Genomic DNA, 27269 nt, shown 5'->3' on the forward strand with positions numbered 1-27269 from the left:
TTTAATGTACGCTGACGATATCGCGCTTTATGTACGTGAGCCGAGTAAGAACCTTGATGTCCTGCTTAATGAGATTGTCCACTTTGGTGCCTTCTCCGGGATAATGATAAACTGGTCTAAATTGGTCGTGCTCCCCCTCACTGCTGGGACTGCGAGGTTCTCGTCCCAATACCCCATTGAGTGGGCGGATGGGCCGGTTCAATAGTTGGGAGTCTGGCTGAGTTGTGATGTAGAAACCCTTTGGCTCGCCAATTATGGCAAGTTGGTAGCCTGGCTAGAGGACAGGATTGAGGTGTGGCGCTCGTTGTCCGTATCGCTTACTGGGTGCATTGGCATTGCCAAAATAGTCGTGCTGCCATAATTCCTGTATCTCTTTGTTAATCTTCCGTTGGTGCTTACTGTAGGCTTCCTGCGGTGGCTTGGATCGGCTCTGGTGCGGTTGGTATGGGCGGGCAGGTGGGCCAGGATTGCCTGGGAGAAGCTGACACTGCAGTTCGAGATGGGGGTCTTGCTGCCCCCGATCTGGAGCTTTCTTATCATTGTGCGCAGGCTCATTTTGCATACTACTGGATTCGCCCCATGAAGTACTTACCTCATCTTGCACCTGAGAGCGACGCGGTGTGACCGGATAGGTTGCTGAGGGTACTTGGCTGCATGTCTCGGACCCGGTCTCGGGGGCTGGACACAGTTGCATGTACATCCGGAGCTTGGGCGGCTTTGTTACGCCGGTCGGGGACGTGTGAACCTTTTGCCCCTGCGATGCCGGTGCTGGATATTGCTGATGAGAGGATGTCCCGAGATGTACGGATGCGAGACTTCCTCACCGCTTCCGAGATGTCATTGCTGGGGGATTGGTTTGAGGGAGAGGCCTTGCTTTCGCCGGAGGAGGCGCTTAGTGCTGGAGCGGACAATGCATTACATCGGCTATATGTGCTATGTGTTTATGCGATGCTCCGTGCGCGATTTGCTGGCCTCCCGGCAATGCCTAAGACCTGCCAGGCGCTGGAGATGCTTTGGCGTGCACAGTCACCGCTTAGACTCATTACGAAGATGTATGGGTGTTTGCAGGAGCAGCAGAGCACTGTGGTTATGGCTGCTAAGGCTAAATGGAGCTGGATGTTGGGGAGGATATTTCTGAGGCAATGTGGAGAAGCTGCTGTGCACACATGAGAGCGCTGTCGCCAAACTATCGACTGAGGCTAATTCACTTTAAATTTTTACATCGTTCATATTATACTCCTCGCAGTTTGTGTGCTATGGGGCTGCATGCAGATGTACACTGTGAAAGATGCCGTGCACCGGATGCCGACTTCTTGCATTTGGCGTGGAGTTGTGGAGAGGTGCGTGCTTTTTGGGTGGAGGTGATGCATGCAATAGCGGGAATGACTGGTTTCGATTTGCCTCTATCACCTGTGTTGGTGCTGCTCGGACTGATGGATGAGGTGCCGCTTGCGTGGCGATGACTAGTGGGCATGCTGCTTTTACTTGCAAAGAGAAGAGTGGTGATGTGCTGGGGAAGGGGCAGGGCCCCACACAGGGCTGATTGGCTGCGTTATGCAGCGTTTTGTCAGGCGCAATTATCGACTTTTTGGGAGCTAGCCCCTGAGTGCTCTCGTCCTAGAGACATTTGGGCACCATTTCGCTCCTTTTTGGAGTCTCATAGCTGAAACGTGATGGACTTGTCTTCTTTTGAGTGGTCATGCACATGGTGGATTGGTTTGTTGTTCCCCGTCAGTGCTGTGTGTGTTGTTAGGTTGGTGATCATGCTGCATGAGATTGCCCTGCCGCCCCCCATCATTATCTTGTTGTTGTTGTTGGATTTTATACCCTAGGAGAGTGGCAGCATCCAGATTATATCCTAGAGGTGTGCATTAATGCTATTTCCTTTGTTAAGGGTACAGGGTGATGACTGGAACCTGATGATCTGGGTACGCTGGGAATCTTTTTTTGTTGTATCACATCCTTGGCTGATTTTAATGGCAATGTATGTACACGGATGGATTATCTCTGTTTGTATTTGCTCGCTCCTGGGGATGTCGTTGTCTTTGTTTTTTTTAAATTTGTATAAATAAATAAAAAATAAATTTAAAAAACTTAGTACATATCTTTAACTCACGTAAATGTTTTTTTACACACTTACACAGACTGGATGTTATCATTTTAGGTCATCAGTGATGTCACTGACCATGTCATGAGTGATGTAATATGTGGTGTCATAAGCAGTGCATTGCAGGGACGTAAGTTATGGTTAGCTCAGTTAACTATAATTGCTGAATTTCTATAGGTTTATACATGTGAAATCTGAGTCAAACTTTAACGTTTCTGTAACCTTAGTTTTTTTCAATGAATATACATATATTCTAACAATAATTAACATATACATTTGTAAAGAAAAAATAACAAGATTATATATTTTAAACTATATGTGCTATACATTTATTCAAAGAAATGGGCATATCTAAATATATTCATATAATAAAATTATATATGTTTAACATACACAGGCATATGATGTACGTTTGTGTTTTGCATATGGTGATCATGTAGGAAAGATCTACTCTTGAGTAGTCTTCTGAAGATAAGATAGTTATCTGTGGTCATGGTGTTCCACCATGCAAAGCCCATTCTTACAGTATTTGACCTGAGGTCTGTGTTAATATCTCTACAAGTTATGAGCAGTGGTACTAGTCCCTAGGAGCACTAACAGAGCTATTTTACAAACAAAAGCTTGTGGTGAAGAACATCAACATATGGGCAGAGTCACATCTTACTTATATACACAAATGCATTAACATTGCCAACTCTTATAGCTCTCGGATTGCCGAGACCTATCGACTTTGCCAATACTTGTTTTATTCAGGTTTCACAAACATATGTAATATGTAAAAAAAATGCTGAACTGTTTCAGGTAACAGTTGCTCTCAATGAAATGTATATCTTTTCCCAAAAGTAGCCTGCCATCGCCCCACTGGAGTTAATGGCAGAAACTCTGCCACCAATGGGATTATATTATTTTTCTGAATCTGCATCTGTGGCAGAACCATGCCCATGTGAAAACAAAAAACAAAAAAATGTAGTCCCAAAACAATGGAAGAAAATGTCCACTTCGTGTGTTTAGCAGTAGTTGGGTAGTGCGCTCAGGGAGGGCTAAACCCTAGAAGAAGAATGACCTATGTTTTCCCTTGCCAAATGGGGAGAACACAAAATAGAGCGATGATGATGCCAGAAAATGGCAAGCCTCTGGGTGGGCTGAAGTCCACGATGTAGATACAGCATGTCTCGGTTTGAGACAGCGCATGTGCGCAGTCTACAGCTGAGACCTGAAAAGTGTAACAAGCCTTGTTTGAGATACTGTACTCAGAGACCTACCAGGCAGAAAGAGCAAACACCAACAACACCCATTATCTGCAAAGTTTCATTACTAAGCAAGGCTGGGGTTTCAAGCAAGTTACAAGGGCCACTTGCACAAGTGTTGTTTAGTGCTAGAGAGTAACGTTTTTGTAGGAAGGATTGTTTCCAACCTTTACTGTGCTGACAGCCACAAGTTTATTCTATAGAGAAGGGAAGGGGGCCACCCATGGCAGTGGCAATCCCTGCATGAATACTGCTGAAACCAACGCTCTGAGTGGGAAAGGGCCAGCCAAGGTCTGGTCCTTGCATTGCCAGACACTGGATATTGGGACTCTGTATTTCTGTCATTCACCAGCTGAAGGGAAAAACTATCCTTCCTGCCTATCACATGCTAGTGCTGCAATGCATGTTAACTGAAGTCCCTTGGCAAACCATGGTTCAAACCATTGTTCATTTTCTACCGAAATCAAGTGTGTTGCCACCTACTTCTAAACTTACCTTTGCAAGTTTATTGCCCTTCCGTCTGGATAAAAGTGCTATATAAATTGTTAAGTAAAATATTCTGCTGAATGTGGTTATGCTCTTCCCAATGAGACCCTATGTGTGTATCTGACAAACACAGGACATTATTTCAGATGTATTAGTTACATAAGCCATATCTCCGGTAAAGGCTTCTCAAGCCATACCCCTTACCCCATTTATGTCCATGCTATCTTTACTGCCATTAAAAGCACTGACAGAAAGTATAGTTATGAAGCCATGTCAAACTGGTAAAGTTTAAAGTTTAAAGATAATCTGTAAAAGCCCACTCCAAGATGGCCACTTTTTTGTTTACTACTGAGCTGAGCATGTGTTTTGAAGGAGTCTTGCTTTCCAAAACAATGCAGGGTCTTAGTGAATGGAATACTGATTTCGCTGGAGACCTTCCAGTTCACAGACTATACAAATCCTGGCTTTATGCATGATGCCTTGATATGAGGACTACCCTCTCACAGCTGAGCAGGTCCCTGCTTGCAGTTAACTGTGCTGGCTTCCTTTGGAATGTTATTGAGTCTCCTCAGAAACTAACGTATCCTCTGGAACTGACTGACTTAAATGTTTCTCTGAGGCAGGGATAGATGAGGGGCTTTATAAACTAGCAACTGACAATATAAAGTTGGAAAATGTGCCAGTTATTTTAGACCATAAATAAATAAATAAAAAAAGTGTTCTGTTGATGATACAGACCTCAGTAAGAGTTAGGGGCGACCTACTAGCTCCTTTGTGACCAAAGTATTTCCAGGAGGCCAGATCCATGCCAGATTGTGAACAACCAGATGGAATAAAACTAGGTGCAATTACTGAAAATGGAGCTCATTTTCATAGTGAGAAGTTAGCCTGATAATAAAGTACTGATCAGCCCCTCCTGGACATACAGAGAATATTTTGTGGGAGGCCTCCACCCACACACACACTCGGGTGGCCTGCAGTGTCATTTACACTTTCCAGATTTAGTGATTGAAGGCACTCCACTAAGAGGGTACTTGCAGAGAAAAGCCTGTGGAAGCAACTAAGCAGCTGACATTTTACAGTTTCTCAGAACTTTAAGTCCCGAGAAGGATTCCTTACAGATTTAATCAACATATAGCTGAAACCTCATCACTTAGATCCCTGCAGGGCAAAATATCCACAGAAAAAAAGCCTGATGGTAGAGCGGGAATAATGTCGCAATTCAACAGTCCACTTGGCCTGCAACACTTGTAGACCCCCCACTAAATTTTGAGCCAAGGACAGCACCATGCTTGCATCTAACAGCAACTCTTCTAGCTCCATCTGTGTAAACCTCTGACCTATTGGGAGGTTCTCTAAAGCACTGCCAGGTCACAGTACCCGTTATCCTTCACTATTGAGTACTGTGAAAATGTCACATTTTCTCTTCCTGTTCCTGCTAAGCAAAGCATAGCAGGCATGTGTAGCTAAATATAGATTCCTCCTTGCACACTGTTACTAATATAATAAAACATGCCATTTCACTAAACTGGAGCAGTTGCAGAACATTTCTTGGTGAACCCCGCTACTATTCCCGTTCCACTTTATCAAACCTTCAGTGATATTTCCCAATTATGTACTGTTCTGTTCGTGCTGACTAATTTGTTTTATTTTAATTTGAACAGAATAACGTGCACTAGTGAATGGATCATTTAGACAGATCTCTCGAGACTGAGAAGATTGTCTTAATAGTGCGAGCATGTTTGCTCATAATATTACCTTTGCGATAAGAAGCTTTTATAAGACTGATGAATGACGTCTAGGAATGTTTCATTTTCTACGAAGACCATGGTATTTTTGTTACATGATTTTGATGTTACAAATCTAGATGTGTGTTATTATTTTACCACTCCCAAAGTTTTGCGAGTACCTTTCAAGAAGCCTGCATTTTACTACTTCATTTGTATACTAATAGCTAACCCCAACATGCCCCAGGCAGTGTGACTGATGCTGGGGCTAAGTATTTTTACCACATTTTGTATTCCAACGTTTCAACTTTAAAACGAGGCATAGCATGTGGAATCGATTTCGAATTCCACATGTTTTGCATTTATCCTCGATATATTTCGTCAGGTATATCTTCTGCATAAATACTTTAGGTAAGGGTATATCAAAGATGAATTGTCACAATAGTCACAAATTTTATGCGGGTGTCCTGGGGTAAAAGAAATAACTAAGCCGTTTGTTTCTAAAGTTTTCTATAGGTGTTTTTGAAGGCTAGGGAAAATGAAAAAAAAAATCAACTCGCAATTTATACATCCCTAACTTAAGGGGAGTTAAACAACATCAATTTGAAAACTGCTTGAAACAGTGGGTATAAAAAGGAATGCTAAGACCTTCATGTGTTCTTTTGTTTTACAAAAATAGAAAAGGTCCAAGAAGAGATTGATCGCGTGATTGGTCGAAATTCCATCGTCTCCTTTGAGGACCGGATTAAAATGCCATTTACTGATGCGGTGATCAATGAGATCCAGAGATACTGTAACTTAGCTCCATTGGGGCTACCACACATGGTAGTACAAGACACAAAGTTCAGAGAATTCCTGCTACCAAAGGTATTTATATGCACATATATATATAAGAGTTGATATATAGATACAAGTATTTATCACTGTTTTTCACCAGGTATAGACACATAATTTAATATAGAAGCAGTTTTTTCTAATTAGCACTTTGCACTTTAGCCTGCGGCCTTTCTCCATTTCCATCTTGTATACATGCATTAATTACAATTATACAATATAGATTAAAATAGAATAGATTAACCTCATACAATAAATTTATCTCTTCCATCATGTCAATGCATGACATTATGAAAGAATAAGAATAAGGTAAATCTAAGGTCCAATGAACTAAATGATTATTTATAGGGGCTAAATTAGAGGTTGACATTAAATATATAGACTATACAGAAGACAAAATTCCAGTATGGTTTAGCTAGATATTGCAATCGGTTGTGTATATTTATTGCATTTGTCACTTTACAATTGGTTTTAGATTTTGAATTCAATAATGATTAAGATCTTATTTATTGCAAGAATTGTAAATATGATGGTTGTCATCTTTTTCACACTGAATTTTACAACAATAGTTATTTTGCTGATTGGTCTGTATGTATGAATAATTTATAATATGTTATAATATTTTACACTATTTACAATATTTAAAATATTTAATATATTTAAAATATTTGAGATATTTATACTCAAATTGTTTGAAGTATTTGAAATATTTATTACAAAAACCAATATCGGAGAATATACTTTATAAATATTTGACAAACCAGATTGAAAATTGGTGATCAGAAGAAATTGATGACACTGGCCAAATAAGTGCAATAATGCAAGTTTCTCATAATACTAATTTTGGCATGATACAAAGATAATGATGACAGAATTACTTGCAAGGACATAGCTACACATTAGGCAAATATACCAATGAGATATACAATTGATTGTCAATTATTATTCTTGATTTTTAAATTTCTAATTCTTAATCAATTCTTTGTTAAGTCTCCTTTATACTAAATTATGGATATGCTTCATGCAATCATGAAATATGTGTGGAATATATAATGTTTTAATGTTTAAACCATCGCAAGCAGTTTATGTTAACATTGTTGTGTCAAAATTAGGCACAGATATATTGATTGTGTTTATATTGTTGCATGTTCCAAGATGGCCGCTTTAGTAGATCACACTATAATGCAATGAAAACAAATTATGTATTTTATCTTGTATATATATGGTGCCGGTTTCTTGGCCGGATTTGTCCAGTAGAAGGCGCTTTGCCGAAACGCGTCGACATTTTACTGCAGGACTCTGTGTAACCATTACAAGGAATACATTTGAAATAATTCACTTCAGCATTGTTGAATCTGACTTCGCTTCAATGGTCGGGATTTAACCAAGGAATTGGTGCAGCCATTGGATGGTTATCGTTCCATCTGTCGAGGATTATATATATACTTATATATATAATATATATATATATATATATATCTATATATATATATATATATATATAAAATCCTATTTATCATATAGCAGTAATTTATATAGTGATTTCAAAACCGTTGAGAGGCTTAAAATATTGTTAAGCAAATAGCTACCTGTATTTATCTGTTATACATATCTTACCCGCTTCAACTATGTAGAGTTCATGAGCACACTTTTGGTGGTTATTTGAAAGGGCTTGGATTGGAATATGTGGGAACATGGTTCTGCCTGTGTGCTTTCTAGGTTAGGTAGAATTATTGGAGTAGGTTTCTGGCACATGAGCAGTAGGGGTGGGTGGTGACCTCTGCTCTGCCAACAGAGTTCTCAGAGTTTTGCTATTCTGCACTCCCTTGGAGAGTGGAGTTTGGCAAAACCTCTGCCCACCACCGTGTAGCGAAGTTTACTGGAATATATCACCATTAAGAAGTTTCCAACAGTCTTGGTAAACCACTCAGGGGGGTTTCTCTCCACTGTCAGCAATGCTCCAATCCTATGTCGCATCACATTACGCATTTTCACCAGTCCTGCCCACTCCAAGGATATGTTCAGCCAGGAGATTCGTTGAAATGCAACATGGGCTTTAGTGAGCAGCACGCTTGTGCAGTCAGCCATGACTGGGGATGCAGTGCCTCCAGAGAAGCAGCTTCTCTCAGAGGCCAGATATCGATTGCTGCTGCCTGTGCTTCTGTTGCTGAAACTGTCCCCCCATACTTTGAGTGAGTGATTTGAACTTCATATTCACAAGTAAGACTGACAACTAAAAGGAGAGTTCAACGATCTGCAGCTAACCGATGACGCTCAGACTAATAATTCTATACAATAGGCTTTCACATAAAATTAAGCTGCAGAGATTTATAATTGCCAAACATGAAAGGATTTCTGGTAGCTGCGAAGAAAAAAACCTACCCTGAACACTATCTAGTGAGCAATTAGCAAAACAGGCATGATTCCTTCTCGATCGAGTATGCAATTACTCAGGAAGAATATTCCCTGGGGACAGAACAGGCTGGATCCATTTTCAGAGTCGCTGTCTTTCATGCGCAGTGCGCTCAGGGGTCCATAATGTAAAGAAAACCCATAATTTCAAACTATATGTTTCTGTAAAGAACAAATATGAAAAAAGCATCACAATAATGAATATGTATTCTGACATGCAATAGGAATGTGTTATGTTCGTGAGAGAGCACACAGGAGCGACTGTGGCAAAGACAGATCAACAGGGCTGACAGGTGGTGAGAGAATTTTGGCTAAAGTGGCTTTAAGTCGATGGTAGCCTAGAGCAGTGGACACCAAACTTTTTAATGCTCCGCCCCCCAGTTGAAAAATAAAAAATCATTGGGCCCCCTCAGAATTTTTCACAATTATTTTATAAGTCTAGACCTATTTAAAAATTGCAGTTAAGTACTGTTACCTTTTTAAAAATGTAATAACACACTTCTGAATAAAACAAAGGCCTGTTATCTGTATAATGCTTTTTTTGGCCAATGTCTGATGCCCCCCCTGGGATCACTTGAGGCCCACCAGGGGAACTCTTCTGCTATTTTGAAGACCTCTGGCCTAGAGGGTTAAAGCAAATCTCTGCCTTCTTAAACATCTTTGTGAGTTAAGAGGCCTGTTTTCGTGGCAGCTATTCATCCAAATTGCTTTGAGTTTTTCTCAACTGATTGTCCTTACTGTTTTTTAGGTCGAGCGTAGCATTCGACGTGTTGTATACTTTTTAAGTGTACTTATACTGTGGGTTCCAGTGATTTATTTTGTTGGTTCCACTGTCATTCAAAAATCCTTGCTTGCTAGTGGTCAGTTCTGCCTCTTTGGCCTGCCTTTTTCTCTTTGGGAGCACCACAAACTACTGTATAATTACGCTATGTCCTGTTTATCTCTTCTGAAGGGGACTTTTTCTTTCAGTATTGGCCTGTTTGTCTTGCACTATGGGTGTATAATCAGCCCCTCCTCCCCACCATCTCCCTCTGTAAACATAAACCAACAGCAGTGGGGGGCTTTTCCAGGGCCAGCTCGCTCTCGCTCTCTTCCTTGTTATTTTTTGTCTGTGTGGCAAGAAAAGTCCAGTGAGTAATTTACAATGCTAAGAGCTCTAACTCGAGCAAACACAAGACTATTGCTTTCCAAATGCTAGTTTTAATGGTTATTATCCGATGCATTGTGCTGCTGCTGCTGTCCCCTCCCCTGGTGACAGCGTATACGGAGAGGAACCCAGACTCCGCTTTCTGCTTTTGTATTATTTTCAGTTTCAGAAAGAGTCTGAAATGTTGTCGCCTTTACCTGCACTCTTTCTCCTTACGCTAGTCTGTAACATTTTATTTTGTTTCTGCGGGGATAGTGGGCAGGTGGGGGCATCTCTCTTTCCTCCTTCCTCGCTCTGCGCTTGCTGTTGTGTGTGGGGTGTTTTTTCAATCTCGGTTTTAGTTTCCCGGTACTTAAAAACGAGGGAAAGGGCACCAGAAAAAGAGAAAGGCTTGAAGAAGGAGTTTGGGGAGTGCAGTTCGACGAGCAAGGTCTTGCGGTCTGCGCAGGCTGGAGAAGGCACCTCAATCTCTTCACCGTGCGGAGGGAGGTGGAAGTCCAAGCAGTGGCCAGGAACTGGCCCCTGCTGTCTCACGAGTGCATATCTGTTTAAGGACACAGAGGTAGGGGCTTGTAAATGCACCCGCAAAGCACGTTGGATGCAGGCTCGGCATACCAAGAGAATAAGGGGGTCATTCCAACCTTGGCGGTAAAAGGCGCTTACCACCGGTCAAAAGACCGCCATAACACCGTCGCGGTAAACCGCCACGGTCATTCTGACCCGCTACCTGAAAACCTCCGAAAACCCGACAACCACAAAAGTCCGCCACAGCAAAGGTCAGCGAAAAAATGGCGATGACCAAACCTCCACCGCCACGCCAACAGAAATACGCCCATGCCATTACGACCCACGAATCCACGCGGCGGTCTTTCAACCGCGGTATTCCATTGGCGGTACACACCGCCGCGGTCAAAATACACACACCCTTACAAAACACAACCACATTGGACAATTTGAAATACACACACCTGAGACACATATACACACCACTCCCACACACCTAATACAATATAAAACACACACCCACATCACCCACAAACCCCTACGACCATAATTGCGAATCAAGGACAGAGAGAGACAGCACTGCTTAGAGTAGACCATCACACCGAGGCAAATCACAACATCACCCACACAATTACAATGCACAAAACACCATACACCACCACACACATCACACTCCACAACACATACAACATCCCTCACCTCATCCACACCACCCCATGGCACCCCAAAGACACCCCAGGTTCTCTGACGCAGAACTCAGGGTCATGGTGGAGGAAATAGTATGTGTAGAGCCCCAGCTATTCGGGGCACAGGTGCAGCACACCACAATTGCTAGGAAGATGGAGCTATGGCAAAGGATAGTGGACAGGGTCAACGCGGTGGGACAGCATCTACGCAATCGGGAGGACATCAGGAAGCGATGGAACGACCTACGGGGGAAGGTGCGTTCCATGGTATCAAGGCACAACATTGCGGTGCAGAAGACTGGCGGCGGACCCCCACCTACTCCCCCAGAATTTACAGCATGGGAGGAGGAAGTCTTGCACATCCTGCATCCTGACGGCCTCGCAGCAGTATCTGGAGGAATGGACTCTGGTAAGTCAATGCTAACTACTACTACCCACCCCCACCCCACCTGCATGCCAGCACATACCCCCACCCTCACCCCCACCCCTATCACAACAACTCCTTGCAAATGTCCCACCATCACAACCCACCCATCCCAACCCCAAGCCCTGCATGCGACCACAAAGCATGGACACCCATCACCAAAGCACGGCCACTGCACACACACATCACCCCCACAAGCCACCCTCACAAAAGCCCCCACAAGGGAATTCCTGCACTTGGGTACACGGACACCCACCCATCACACGAAATGCCACACACAGAAGCAATAACCATACCCTTATACCCCTGCAGGACCCGAACGCCACCACACCGCCACGGAGGGTACAGAGATGTCCATCCCACCCCCAGAAGAGGCCCCCAGCGATGACAGCAGCTCTGTCTTCCTGGACCCAGATGACCAGCCCGGCCCATCGGGACCTCTGGACAGTCGGTTCCCCACACACAGCCACAGGCTACAGCAGACCTAACCCCCTCTGGTAACACCAGCACAGCTCCCACCCAGCGGGCCCATGCCTCTGTCTCCAGGACACGTCAATCAGTGGTGTGTCCGCCACTACAGGGCACCCAGGTTGACCCACCACCCCAACAACAACAGGGACCTGTGGGCAGTGGTAGTGGGCACACCGTCCAGGGGACAGAGGCCCAGGAACACAGGGGAACTAGGAGGGCTGCTGTGCGACAGGGGGGGGACAGGCCCAGGGAACCCACTCTCTAAGAGGCCCTCACCACCATCATGGGAGCATACCACCACTCCCAGGAGACGATGGCCACGGTACTGGCCAGGTTCCAGGAGATCCAGGCACAGCAGGAGGAACGGTACATGGGGTTCAGAGAGGAACTGAGGAACATTGGTTCCGCAATGGGGACCATAGTCCTGGCCCTTAACCAGATAGTCACCACATTGCGGGACCATGTGGCACCCCAAAGGGCCCCTGTCACTAGCCTGGACCAGGAACAGCCTACCACCTCCGCCGGCGCTAGTGGACAGGAGGCCCGCACACAACGACAGGCCACCAGAACCCCACCTCCTGCTGAAGAACAACCACCCCGCAAGCGGAACCTGAGATCTCACAAGAAGACAGAGTTGGATTGCAAGACCCCCGCCAACATAAGATACCCCCTGATGTCACCCCACTGTCCCACATTGTCACCCTGTCCAACCTTAAACTGCCCCTGCTCCATCCTTCCACAGGCATATGGACAATGCACCTGTGAAACTGAGAACTGGACTCTGCCATGGACATTACTTCACCCCCACCCATCACGTTTTACAATCATGTACCTATATGTAGCACTTGAAATAAATCACTTATTGCACTTAAAATAACAGGAGTCTGCTTGTATTTTTCACAAATGTATTACACATAACGGTGCAATAATGTCCAGTTACATTGTGATGACAACATACCAAGGTCAATAAGCTGTAGTCCATGGGCAAACAAAGCAGAAGTCACGCAGTGGGTCATACAGCTCTGAAAAGGGAAGGGAAAGTCACAACTCAGTTAAAAGGAACTGGGGGGAAACACAGACAGTAGAGACGCAGGAGGCCTTAAGTAATTGTGAAATGGCGTGGGTGATTCATACCTGTGTGCTACTGAAAATATTGTTGTATGACTATCCCTGTTGTCCGTGTCATCCCCGTCGTCTTCCTCCTCTTCACTCTCAACAGGCTCCACAGCTGCTACAACACCACCATCTGGACCATCCTCCTGCAGAAAAGGTACCTGGTGTCGCAAAGCAAGATTGTGAAGCATACAGCAGGCCATGATGATATGGCACACCTTCTTTGGTGAGTACATTAGGGATCCACCTGTCATATGCAGGCATCTAAACCTGGCCTTCAGGAGGCCGAAGGTTCTTTCTATAATCCTCCTAGTACGCCCATGGGCCTCATTGTACCGTTCCTCTGCCCATGTCCTGGGATTCCTCACTGGGGTCAGTAGCCACAACAGGTTGGGGTAACCAGAGTCACCTAATAACCACACACGGTGTCTCTGTAGCTTTTCCATCACATAAGGGATGCTGCTATTTCGCATAACATACGCGTCATGCACTGACCCAGGGAACTTGTTATTTACATGGGAGATGTACTGGTCAGCCAAACAGACCACCTGGACATTCATTGAATGAAAACGTTTTCTGTTTCTGTACACCTGTTCACTTCCTTTGGGGGGAACCAAAGGCACATGGGTCCCATCAATGGCACCAATGACGTTGGGGATATGTCCAAGGGCATAGAAATCACACTTCACTGTAGCCAATTCATCCACCTCAGGGAAAACAATGTAGCTCCGCATGTATTTCATCAGGGCAGACAACACTCTGGACAAAACCTTAGAAAACATAGGCTGAGACATCCCTGATGACATGGCCACTGTTGTCTGAAAAGACCCACTTGCCAAAAAATGGAGTACTGACAGAACCTGCACCAGAGGGGGAATCCCTGTGGGTTGGCGGATGGGGGACATCAGGTCTGGCTCCAGCTGGGCACATAGTTCATGTATAGTGGCTCTGTCAAGCCTGTATCTAAGTATAATATGTCGTTCTTCCATTGTCGACAGGTCCACCAGTGGTCGGTACACAGGAGGATTAATCCTTCTCCTTGCAAGTCCCAGCGGACGGTGCCTAGGAAGGACAACATGGAGCACAGAGTCAAGCAAACCACAGGTTCGTTCACACAGCTTGCACAGTAAAAGATTCGCAATGCATAGAAAGGCTTGTATGAGTGGCAATGCACGGCCTAGGCCTGTGTGACGCAGTAGAAATTATGCCATGTGGGCCCTTGAAATGGCGGCTGCCTGACCTGTGAAGTGTGACAGTGGGATGTGAGGTCAATGCGCTGGCGTGGCACACCGTGGCGGTAGGCGGTCGAAGACCGCGGTGCCTAGCCGCATTGGTTAACATTGAAGCCTATGGGTTTCAGGAGCCAATGACGATGTGCACCGGCGGTCGCGGTACGCACCGCCGCGGGCGTGACCGCCATTTTCTATCTGCTTAATCACTCGAGACCTGATCATCCACAGGAGAGGACCTATACTGCAAGTGCTGCTGTGACCTCGGTCTGGAAGATACAATGGCTGCTGCGACTGGGGAAAGGGCCCCTGCCTTCACATCTGAGGAATTGGAGAAACTTGTTGATGGGGTCCTGCCCCAGTATGCGCTACTCTACGGTCCTCCAGACCAACAGGTAAGTACACTGGGAGCACGTAGTATGGGCTATGCCTGTGTTGAGTGGGGTGGATGTAAGATGGTGGGGAGGGGAGCGAATGAGGAGTGCAACGCACGACAGATGAGAGCATGTGCCACATGGCAAGGTTGGGGAGGGGGGGCCACTCACATCGACCATGCAGAAAACTGATGATATTTCCTTTCCCTCCCTGTACATGTCACATAGGTGAGCGCCCATCAGAAGATTGACATTTGGCGTGCCATCGCCAAGGACGTCCGGGCCCTGGGGGTCCACAACAGACGGGGCACCCACTGCCGAAAGAGGTGGGAGGACATCCGCTGCGGGACCAGAAAGACCGCCGAGTCTCTGCTGGGGATGGCCTCCCAACGTAGGAGGGGTGCCAGCCGCCAATTGACCCCCCTGATGTCCCGGATCCTGGCGGTGGCCTACCCCGATTTGGATGGGCGCGTGAGGACATCACAGCAGACACAAGGGGGTGAGTATCTGCACATTCTGCTATCTTTGCGCGCAGTGGAGGTGTCTGGGTTGGGGAGGAGGGCTGTGGGTAACTCTAGGCCAGGGTGCTTTCTGTAGGCTAGGCCCCTCCGTTAGGCATGATCCTGTGCCCCCGCCCCCCACCTCTGTAGGGTGCCAAGTACAGCTATCCATGGTCCTGCATCACCCATGTGTGCATTTGTCGTCCATAGACGTGTAGGCCTAGTCACAACAACTGAGTAGTGTACCCCGATTGCGCAGCGTAGTGCTGGGGGCTTCTGTGTCTGTCCTCTCCGACAACGGTGTTGCCAATGCATGCACTCAACCTGTCTTTATTTCTCCACCCCCCCATTTTCTTTGTCTTCCTGTGCATGTGTGCATTAGCATCATTAGGCGGAGGAGAAGTGGCATCGGCGCACGAGGGAGCTGCATCTCACATGGCCCCGGAGGGCCATGCAACAGACTCCGAGTTCACCAGTGAGACGGAGGGCGAGGGGAGCTCCACAACGGGGACCCGTGGAGACGTCAGCGACACCGACACGTCCTCGGAAGGGAGCTCCCTTGCGGTGGCGGCAACATCCGTGCCCACCGCCACCACAGGTACAGCCGCCACCCAGCGCACCAGCCCCGCCCTCCCAGCAGCCCCTCAGCCTTCGCTCCGTGCCCGCTCGCCCAGGAAGGCGGGCATCTCCTTCGCCCCAGGCACCTCAGGCCCTGCCCCAGTTACCCCTGCTGCCCTCAGTGAGGAGGTCATTGACCTCCTGAGAACCATCATTGTTGGGCAGTCTACCCTTTTGAATGCCATCCAGGGTGTAGAAAGGGAGGTGCATCGGAGCAATGCATACCTGGAGGGCATTCATTCGGGTCAGGCTGCCCATCAGCGATCGTTCAACGCTCTGGCCTCAGCACTGACGGCAGCCATTGTCCCTATCTCCAGCCTCCCTCTTCAAACTCCCTCCACCCAGTCCCAGTCTCCTGTTCCTCTGCCTATCCCATCCACACCATCAGACCAGCCTGCACACACCTCAACACCCAAGGGCAGCTCATCCAGACATAAGCACCACAGATCCCACAAGCATTCACCCAAGCAACATCCAGATGCAGACATGGCAACAGTCACTACCACCTCTGTGTCCCCCTCCTCCTCGTCTCCCTCCTCCCTCCCTGTGACGTCTCCACTCACACCGGCATGCACACCACCATCAGCCAGTACTTCCATCACCAGCACACCCTCCAGTACAGTCCGCACACGTGCAGTCACCACCCCCACTGCCATTTACACGTCCCCTGTGTCCTCTCCCAGTGTGTCTGTCACCCCCTCTTCCAAACCACACAAACGCAGGCAGCCACCCACCCAACAGCCATCCACCTCACGACAGCCTACGTCACAAGCACCTGCACCCAAAGACAGAACACTTGACTGTCCTACACCCACATCCTCTTCCTCCACTCCCATAACCACTACACCTACCCGTCCCTGTCTTTCCAAATTGCTTTTCCTTTCCAACCTTGACCTCTTTCCAAACACTGACTCACCCCCTCCATCTGGTAAGAGTCCAAAGAGCACCTCAGCCACCACCAGCCCTGCATCTAGTATGATCATAGTGCAGGGCTATTGGAGTCCACCAGCTCCTAGGGCAGGGACATCGCCCAGCAGCAAGGGGACAGCCAGCCCACCCCCTGGGAAGAGGACCAAAAAAAATAAGGGCCAGCGCGAGAAGCCTGAGACGGCTGCCGCCAAGGAGAGTGGCCTTGCCCCGTCACCTGCCACATCATCTAAGGGAGGCAAGGGCCAGAGAGCTGCAGCGAAGGAGGGCAAGGGCAGCAGGGCGGAGAAGACATGCAGCAGGCGAGCGCACCAGGAGGGCCCCACCAGCCCCATACCGGGTGTGACGGACGACACCCACGGGCCCAAGACTCCATCACAGGAGGGCCCCGCAACCGCAAGGTCGGAGGGCGACTAAGCGGGGAGTCTTGGCCAGGTCTGGCTCCCTTGAAAGACAGGACAAGCACCGCTGAACAGGGCCCCGCCGTGAAGAGCACAGCTGAACAGGGCCCCGCCGTGAAGAGCACCGCTGAACAGGGCCCCGCCAAGACAGGCACCGCTGAACAGGGCCCGCCGTGAAGAGCACCGCTGAACAGGGCCCCGCCGTGAAGAGCACCGCTGAACAGGGCCCCGCCAAGACAGGCACCGCTGAACAGGGCCCCGCCAAGACAGGCACCGCTGAACAGGGCCCAGCCGTGAAGAGCACCGCTGAACAGGGCCCCGCCGTGAAGAGCACCGCTGAACAGGGCCCGCCAAGACAGGCACGGCTGAACAGGGCCCCGCCGTGAGGAGCACCGCTGAACAGGGCCCGCCGTGAAGGGCACCGCTGAACAGGGCCCCGCCAAGACAGGCACCGCTGAACAGGGCCCCGACGTGAAGAGCACCGCTGAACAGGGCCCGCCAAGACAGCCACCGCTCCGCTGGGCCCCGCTGTGAAGAGCACCGCTCCGCTGGGCCCTTCATCTCAAGCACCTCACCGCTGGGCCCTTCCTGTCTAGCACCGCTCCGCTGGGCCCTTCATCTCAAGCACCGCTCCGCTGGGCCCTTCCTGTCAAGCACCGCTCCGCTGGGCCCTTCATCTCAAACACCGCTCCGCTGGGCCCTTCATCTCAAGCACCGCTCCGCTGGGCCCTTCATCTCAAGCACCGCTCCGCTGGGCCCTTCCTCTCAAGCACCGCTCCGCTGGGCCCCGCAGTCTCAAGCACCGCTCCGCTGGGCCCTTCCTGTCAAGCACCGCTCTGCTGGGCCCTTCATCTCAAGCACCGCTCCGCTAGGCCCTTCATCTCAAGCACTGCTCCGCTGGGCCCTTCCTGTCAAGCACCGCTCTGCTGGGCCCCGCCGTCTCAAGCACCGCACCGCTGGGCACCGCCGTCTCAAGCACCGCTGGTCCATTGACAGTGCCGGTTCTGTGTCGAGCACGTGTTCACGAAGCACTCTGGGCACCATGCCTCCTCCAATACCAGTGGAGTCGGTTATCCATCTGATGGACTGTGGCTTTGCACTCCCCAGGATTGAACAGTGGGCAACCCTCCCACTGTATAGACTTGTGAGACTGTGGCTTTGCACTCCCCAGGATGGCACAGTGGGCAACCCTCCCACTGTAGAGACTTGTGAGACTGTGGCTTTGCAGTCCCCAGGATGGCACAGTGGGCAACCCTCCCACTGTAGAGACTTGTGAGACTGTGGCTTTGCACTCCCCAGGATGGTACAGTGGGCATGGAGGCCCCTCGTGGATCTGGCGTCGTGGACTCATGTGGCTGAGGTGCCCCCCTTTCCCTACCCCCTGAGGTGCCTGTAGTTTTATCATCTGATGCCCCTGCAGTGTTCTCTCCAATGGTATCCGGTCTCCTGTGTGGGCTTTGCCCATGTGTTTGTACACATTGGCCCACGGACTATGGATATTTAACGGACTGTGCAGGACTTATTGACTATGTTTATACTTTGCACTATGTTCATTATTTCTTTTGTATATTTCATATAGCATATTTACCATGACTTCAATGAACCTATTTTATACATAAATTTTAAAGTTCTTTTTAATTATGTCTTTGCATTCTTCCGGGGGGTTTGTGGGGTGTCACTCTGACTTGTTGCTCTGCATTGGTGTGTAGATAGTTGGGGGGTGGGTGTGTCGCGTATGTGTGTGGCCGTACACTTTTCTCGTCCCCCCTCCCCTGTGTCGTAGGTGCTGTACTCACCGTTGTCGTCTGCGCCGGCGTTCGTACTCGTGGTAGATGAGCAGGTAGACAATAGCTGGTAGGATGTTTAATTCGGGTTCCATGCTGTCCAGATTCCTCGTGGAGTGCATAGAGGTGAGCGTTTTCCCGTTCGTAGTCTGTTTCCGCTGTGTTTTTATCGGTGGGGCTCCCGCCCCAGAAAAGGTGGCGGATTGATGAGTTGTGATAGGGTGGGCGGTACATTGTCTGCCGCCTGCCTGTTGGCGGTGACCGCCGCGCTGTTTGTCTGTCTCGCCGTGGCGGTCGGAGTGTTAAAGTGGCGGGCTGTGTTGGCAGTTCCCGCCAGGGTCAGAATTCCATTTTTTGGACTGCCTGCCTGTTGGCGGGTTGGCCGCCGCTTTATCACCGACCGCCAGGGTTGGAATGACCCCCTAAGTGCTTTCAAAATATTATTGCATTTTTTTTTTTAAACAAGCGTATGTGCTTCTTTACTGTAATAAGTATTAGAGGCATGTTTCAGCGGATACCCTTCACAGTTGCCACTTATTTGTTTAAGCTAGGCAATAGTTTGCCAAAATATTCACCATTTTTACACCTTTGCCTCTTTGAGTTGCTTCTCTCACACTTTTGTTTTAGCGTATATTATGACATTGCAGCGTTGTTTTAGTCAGTGTTATGGAACTGCTTAAAGGAAATATTGTTGGTTGGCTTTAAGTTGCCTTTTTATGGCTATTTTACTTGCCTAAATTTTGTGGCGCAAAATGCACATGTACCGAATTTGTGCACAGAAGATGGGCACATTCTTCAAAGTCTGCAGTCTTTTTGTTGTTTCCTGCACACCCCCACCCCACATTAGTCTCATGCACAACCGGATGCTTTGGAAATTTAAATAAGGCCTTTGAACTTGGACTTGATCCATGCACATGAACGGGGTTCTAGCTCCAATTTTCCTACAAATCTGTTACCATAAGCAACTCTGATGGTGAGGTGGTGAAAGTGGTATTCTATTGGAATTAGCATGGCAGATTTAAACTGGGATACTAAATGGCAGCATTTTCATTTTTTGCTGCAGATAGAGAAGACATTAAATGGAAGTGTTTTAGTTTTACATGGCAGGAAAAGACGAAATTATGATGCAGGGTTGAACAATTTATGAGGCAAGAAAAGTCCAGTTATGAATTTACAATGACAATAGATCTAACTCAAGCAAATGGGAGACCTACTGCATTTCAAATGCTTCTGTTTCATGCACTTGCTCTGCTATAAGTACACGTAGGTCTGTGAAAGTTTGTCTAGGTCAATGTGTATTAGCAGCCCACAATGTTTAAGTAATTGATTGTACCTTTGAGGAGGCAAACACTGACGCTGAATGCCGAAGTGCACACACACAGCTGAGGAGTGTTGGGTGAGTGGAACTCTGTAGAATCAGGTGAAGTTCTTATTTAACTCAGGGGAATTCAGCGGAGTACAACTCCCAGAGTTCCGCGCACCCTTAAATAGTGATATGTTGGGTAGTAGTGTAAAGATAGACATGGCACAACATGTGGGAATCGTACTCAATGTTGCCTGAAGTTTAATATTGATAGTGTTTTTAGATGCCACAGGTTGAGCCATTAATTGGGCTGTACATGTTTCTGAATATTAACTGGCAAAGCAGTCCGCTAAGTTTGGCCCACCCAGATATGCTAGTGGGACAAACCTTCTATGAAGTTGAGGTCTGAACCAGTATAATTTGAAATATGTAATCCTAACCGGCCCTGCTGCCTCCACTTAAATCATTGTGTTGTCATTCAGTCACTTAATGTAAGTGTTAAGTTTGCGATATTGACACTTATTTTGGGAACAACCATGCTTTTGTTGCCTTTCTGCATTCCAGATGTTTATATTATTTTCTTGTGGCAAGTGTTCCATAGTTTACAGTGCGAATGAGCTTCCATCTCTTCTGGTTCCTGTGAAATGTGGGATGGTGAGTAGTGAGGCCAATCTAGATTTGAGGTTCCTCTTTAGGCTGCAGAGTTTGAATGTACCTTGTAGGAAAATTGGATCTATGCAGAAAACTGCTATGTGAACAAGCAGAGCACTTCAAAGGATATCCTTATTGCAACTTGTAACCAGTGTTGCACCTTTAGAGCAGGAGTAATATAAACATCTTTGGGCAGGCTAGGTATTTGCCTGTAAGTAGCATTCTCGGATCATTGAATTTTGTTGATTAGCTTTTTGTAAGCCAGGTTATAGTCCAGCGTTGCAATCTGATCTTGACCACACCAAGGGGGTCATTACAACCCTGGCGGACGGTGTTAAAGCGGCGGTAAGACCGCAAACATGCCGGCGGACAAAAAAAGGGAGTTATGACCCTGGCGGAAACCGCCAACAAAGACAGCCACTTTAACACACCGCCCGCCACGGCGGTACAGACAAGCAGCGCGGCGGTCACTGCCAACAGACAGGCGGGAGACAATGTACCACCCATAGTATCAGAACACACCAATCCGCCACCTTTTCCGGGGCAGATTCACCGTGGATAAAAACACAGCGGAAACAGCTTTTGCTATGGGAAAACGCTCACCTGAACACACTCCACGAGGAACGACGACTCCATGGAGCCAGAACTCCAAATACTACCTGCCCTTGTCTTTCTGCTCCTCTACGACCAACAGCGACGTAGGCGCCGAAGATAACGGTGAGTACTGCACCTACGACACAGGGGAGCGGGGAGGCAAAAGTTAGGGGGACACCCACCAAACACCCCCACCCTTGCATATCATAACATACACACCAATGCAGTCAAAAATATCACATGAACAACCCACAATCCCCCCGGAAGAATGCAAAGACAAAGCGAATTGCGGTCAAACATTGTAATGTGCCAATATACATGTCATGCAAAAATATACTGATATATATCTCGAAATCTGTCATAATTATATATACAATACAAGAAGTAGTGCAGATATGTACACAACAATGTCCGTGCACCAACAGTCCAAAAATGCATGGGTGAGGCCCACAATAGATACCTGACCAAAATCGGAGAGAACACTGCCGGGGCATCAGATAGAAACACTACAGGCACCTCAGGGGGAACGGAAGGGGGGCACCTCAGCCACATGAATGCGAAGCCAGATCCACGACGGGGCTCCATGCCCTTTGATGTATCCTGGGGAGTGCAAAGCCACAGTCTCTCAAGTCTCTACTGTGGGTGGGTTGCCCACTGTGCCATCCTGGGGAGTGCAAAGCCACAGTCTCTCAAGTCTCTACAGTGGGTGGGTTGCCCACTGTGCCATCCTGGGGAGTGCAAAGCCACAGTCTCTCAAGTAGATGCAGTTCTCTACTGGTACTGGGTGGGACTGATGCCCAGACTGGATGAGTCTCCCCGTGAAAGTTCCTGTCCTGTCACTGTCCCAGCTGTACATGGGATAAGGATGCCTGATGTGGCGGCCTATTCATACCTACACGGTCTTTGCTATGTTCAGCGGTGCTTTGCCATGGCGGTCTTTGCCCTGTTCAGCGGTGCTTTGACATGGCGGTCTTTGCCCTGTTCAGCAGTGCTTTGCCATGGCGGTTCAGGACTGTTCAGCGGTGCTTTGACATGGCGGTCTTTGCCCTGTTCAGCTGTGCTTTGCCATGGCGGTTCAGGACTGTTCAGCTGTGCTTTGACATGGCGGTCTTTGCCCTGTTCAGCGGTGCTTTGCCATGGCGGTTCAGAAATGTTCAGCGGTGCTTTGCCATGGCGGTCTGTTCCCTGTTCAGCGGTGCTTTGCCATGGCGGTTCAAGACTGTTCAGCGGTGCTTTGACATGGCGGTCTTTGCCCTGTTCAGTGGTGCTTTGCCATGGCGGTTCAGGACTGTTCAGCGGTGCTTTGCCATGGCGGTCTGTGCCCTGTTCAGCGGTGCTTTGCCATGGCGGTTCAGGACTGTTCAGCGGTGCTTTGACATGGCGGTCTTTGCCCTGTTCAGCGGTGCTTTGCCATGGCGGTTCAGGACTGTTCATCGGTGCTTTGCCATGGTGGTCTTTGCCCTGTTCATCAGTGCTTTGCCATGGCGGTTCTGATACTGACATTGGTGTGTGGCATGACGATCTCCACACTTGACATTGGTGTGTGGCATGACGATCTCCACACTGGACATTGGTGTGTGGCATGACGTTCCATCATTGCCCAGCGGGGCTGTGGCATCCTGGCCCCTCCTGGACTGTGACTCCAGTGGTGGTCTCTGGACCAGTGACGATACTTGGGCCCTCCTGGGCTGTGACTCTGGTGGTGGTCTCTGGACCAGTGACGATACTTGGGCCTTCCTGGGCTGTGACTCTGGCGGTGGTCTCTGGACCAGTGACGATACTTGGGCCCTCCTGGGCTGTGACTCCGGTGGTGGTCTATGGACCAGTGACGATACTTGGGCCCTCCTGGGCTGTGACTCCGGCGGTGGTCTCCTGACCAGTGACAATACTTGGGCCCTCCTGGGCTGTGACTCCGGCGGTGGTCTCCTGACCAGTGACGATACTTGGGCCCTCCTGTGCTGTGACTCCGGCGGTGGTCTCCTGACCAGTAACGATACTTGGGCCCTCCTGGGCTGTGACTCCGGCGGTGGTCTCCTGACCAGTAACGATACTTGGGCCATCCTGGGCTGTGACTCCGGCGGTGGTCTCCTGACCAGTAACGATACTTGGGCCCTCCTGGGCTGTGACTCCGGCGGTGGTCTCCTGACCAGTAACGGTACTTGGTCCCTCCTGGGCTGTGACTCTGGCGGTGGTCTCCTGACCAGTAACGACGGTGCTGGCGGTTGTGTCTGGACCGCCGGAAATGATGGCGCACTTCTCCGCCGTGACACTCACAACAGGATGGGAAGACTTCCTCAGGACCTTCCCCGCCTTTTTTGGAGTTACAGCTGACTCACCAATCGCCTTCGATCCCATTTCAATTGTAGTCCCACCAGGAGTCTTGACATGGTCCCGTCGTCCACTCTCCAATTTCAGAGCCTTTACAGGGGGTGGGCTGACAGTGCCTTGGCTCTGGGTTCTACTGCCTGCCCTGGTGGACGGTGCACTTCAAAAACCTGGAACACGCACCACTGGTACTGGAGGCTTTTTGGCTGAGGCGCTACGACGGGACTGATGAATTGGAGGGGGTGGTGGGGCAAAAAGGTCAATTTGACATAGGGACAGTTTCTGACGGACACTGGGATGGGTAGTTGGAGGGGGTCTGGGAGTGGAGGAAGAGGAGGTGGTTGTAGGAGGTGTCACTTTAGGTGTTTTGGGTGCAGGTGCAGGTACTGGAGGCTGTCGTGAGGTGGATGGATGTTGGGTGAGTGATTGCCGGCGTTTGTGTACTTTGGGAAGGGGCGTCACAGACACACTGGGAGAGGACACAGGGGACGTGTAAATGGCAGTGGGGGTGGTGAGTGCAGGTGAGCGGCTTGTGGTGCTGGGTGTCCTGGTGCAAGTCCTAGTGCCTGTAGATGTGGTCCATGCAGGTGTGTGTGTAGACGAGACTGGGAGGGAGGAGGGAGAAGAGGAGGAGGGGGACACAGTGGAGACAGTGGATGTTGCTGTGTCTGTATGGGTGTGATGCTTGTGTGAGTGCCTGTGGTGTGTGTGGTGCCTATGTTTGCTTGAGCTACTTTTGGGTGTTGACTTGTGTGCATGCTGGTCTGTAGGTGTGCTTGGGATGGGCTGGGGTACAGGGGATTGGGTCTGGGTGGAGGAAGTTGGAGGGGGGAGGCTGGACACAGGACAATGGCTGCCATCAGTGCTGAGGCCAGAGATTGCAGGTTTCGCTGAAGGACAGCCTGACCAGAATGAATGCCCTCCAGGAATGCATTACCGTGTTGCAACTCTCGTTCTACACCCTGGATGGCATTCACAATGGTAGACTGCCCAACAGTGAGTGACCTGAGGAGGTCAATGGCCTCCTCACTGAGGGCAGCAGGGGTGACAGGGGCAGGGCCTGAGGTGCCTGGGGCGAAGGTGATGCCCACCCCCCTGGGTGAGCGGGCACGGGCGAACGCTGAGGGACTGCTGGGAGGGCGGTGCTGGTAGGGGAGGTGGCAGCTGTACCTGTAGAAGTGGGGCGCACAGATGGTGCCGCCACCACAGGGGAGCTCACATCGGCGGACGAGTCAGTGTCGCTGGTTGGTGATCCTGTGGCCGATGTGAAGCTCCCCTCGCCCTCCGTCCCACTGGTGCATTCAGAGTCTGTGGTGTGGCCCTCCATGGCCATGTGGGATGCAGCTCCCTCGTGCTCCGGTGCCACTGTACCTCCGCTTGATGATGCTGATGTACAAAAGGACAGGGAGAGGACAGGGAGAGCAGGAAAAGGGGGGAGACAGAAGAAAGAGAGTTTTAGTGCATGGCATACCGCTACCGTTGGCGGACAAGACAGACGCAGCAGCCCCATGCATTACGCCGTGCTCCTGCCCTCTGCACATGCAATTTCTGGGATATGGCCTACATGGCAATGGTAGAAATCTGCACACATGGATGGCAAAGGGGCAACTATACATCAAATTGCCACTGTTCTGAGCTGGGGTAGAGTGCTGGGGTAGAGTGCCACATGGCCTACATTACGGAGGGGCCCGTGCCTACCTAACTCGCCCTGGCTGAGGGACACCCACAGCCCACCTCCCCCACCCAGACACCTCCACTGCACGCAAAGTCCACAGAATGAGGTTGTACTCACCCCCCTTGTGTCTGCTGTGATGTCCTTAAGCACCCATCGAACTCCGGGTAGGCCACCGCCAGGATCCGGAACATCAGGGGGGTCATGGTGCGACGGGCACCCCTCCCACGTTGGGAGGCCATCCCAAGCTGAGCCTCCGCCATCTTCTTGCTGCAGCGGCAAATGTCCTCCCATCTCTTACAGCAGTGGGTGCCCCGTCTCTGGTGGGCCCCCAGGGTCCGGACTTCCTTGGGGATGGCACGCCAAATGTCCCTCTTCTGGTGGGCGCTGACCTACATGACATGCATAAGGAAAGAGGAACAGTCATTACCTACTGCACCGTGAGTGGCCCCCTCCTTACTCTGGCCATGTGGCCCATTCATTCCCATGCATTTATGTTCTATGAACTCTGCACCCTTCTCTCTTCAAACCAGCCCTCTCCACCCAGGCATAGCCCATCCAACGTGCTCCCTGTGTACTGACCTGTTGGTCTGGAGGACCGTTGAGTAGCATGTACTGGGGGAGGGCCCCATCCACAAGTTTCTCCAACTCCTGTGCAGTGAAGGCAGGGGCCCTTTCCCCAGATACAGCAACCATTGTCGCTTCCAGACCGAGGTCACAGCAGCACTAGCAGTGTAGGTCCTCTCCTGTCGAAGGTCAGGTATCTAGTGATTGAAGAGATAGAAAATGGCGGTGACGTCCGCGGTGGGGCGCATCATCCCTGCCGACGCACCTGTTCATTGGCTCCTGGGACCCATAGGGTCCAATGTTAACCAATGCAGCATTGCGCCGCGCTCTACGACCGCCTACCGCGACGGTGTCCAACGCCAGTGCAGTTACCCCACAATTCCATTGTCCCATTTTAGAGGTCAGGCAGCCGCCATTTCAGGGTCCCACATGGCTTCATTTACTACTGCGTCACACATAGCTAGGCCTATAATCAACACACATACAGGAAGGGGTTTTGTGAGTGGTGTAGTCTCGTGTGTAACTGTGGGTACATACCTGGAAGAATAGTGACTGGTTCTTCGCTGTTGTCCGTCTTAGGCACCGTCAGCTGGGACATATCAGAAGATGGTGGAATCCTGCAGTGTACCGACCGCTGGTGGACCTGTTGACAATGGAAGAAAGACATTTGATCGTGAGCTACCGGTTTGACCGTGCCACAATCCAGGAACTATGTAGCCAGTTGGAGCCAGTCCTGATGTCACCAATCCGCCATCCGACTGGAATCCCCCCTGACGTGCAGGTGCTGTCAGTGCTCCATTTCCTTGCAAGTGGGTCATTTCAGACTACTGTGGCCATGGCATCAGGGATGTCCAAGCCTATGTTTTCCAACGTTTTGTCCAGAGTGTTGTCTGCCCTGCTGAAACACGTAAGGAGATACATCATTTTCCCTGAGGTGGAGGATTTGCCTACAGTTAAAGGTGACTTCTATGCCCTTGGACATATCCCGAACGTCATAGGTGCCATTGATGGGAACCATGTAGCTCTGGTCCCCCCCCAGAGGAGTGAACAGGTATACAGGAACAGGAAGAGTTATCATTCCATGAATGTCCAGATGGTATGTTTGGCAGACCAGTACATCTCGCAGGTAAATGCTATGTTCCCTGTCTCAGTGCATGATGCCTACA

The 27269-nt window shown here is 49.3% G+C and overlaps 1 protein-coding gene across 1 annotated transcript in view; it reads left to right on the plus strand.

Annotated features, from left to right (window-relative positions):
* Positions 1-27269, plus strand: part of LOC138299949 (cytochrome P450 2A3-like) — a 391420-nt gene that overhangs the window by 282077 nt on the left and 82074 nt on the right. Inside the window, exon 7 of the mRNA XM_069238677.1 lies at positions 6247-6434. Coding sequence (XP_069094778.1) covers positions 6247-6434 — 188 coding nt within the window. The remainder of the gene's footprint in view (positions 1-6246; positions 6435-27269) is intronic.

Source organism: Pleurodeles waltl, chromosome 6 (genome assembly GCF_031143425.1).
Source record: "Pleurodeles waltl isolate 20211129_DDA chromosome 6, aPleWal1.hap1.20221129, whole genome shotgun sequence".
Lineage (NCBI taxonomy): Eukaryota > Metazoa > Chordata > Amphibia > Caudata > Salamandridae > Pleurodeles > Pleurodeles waltl.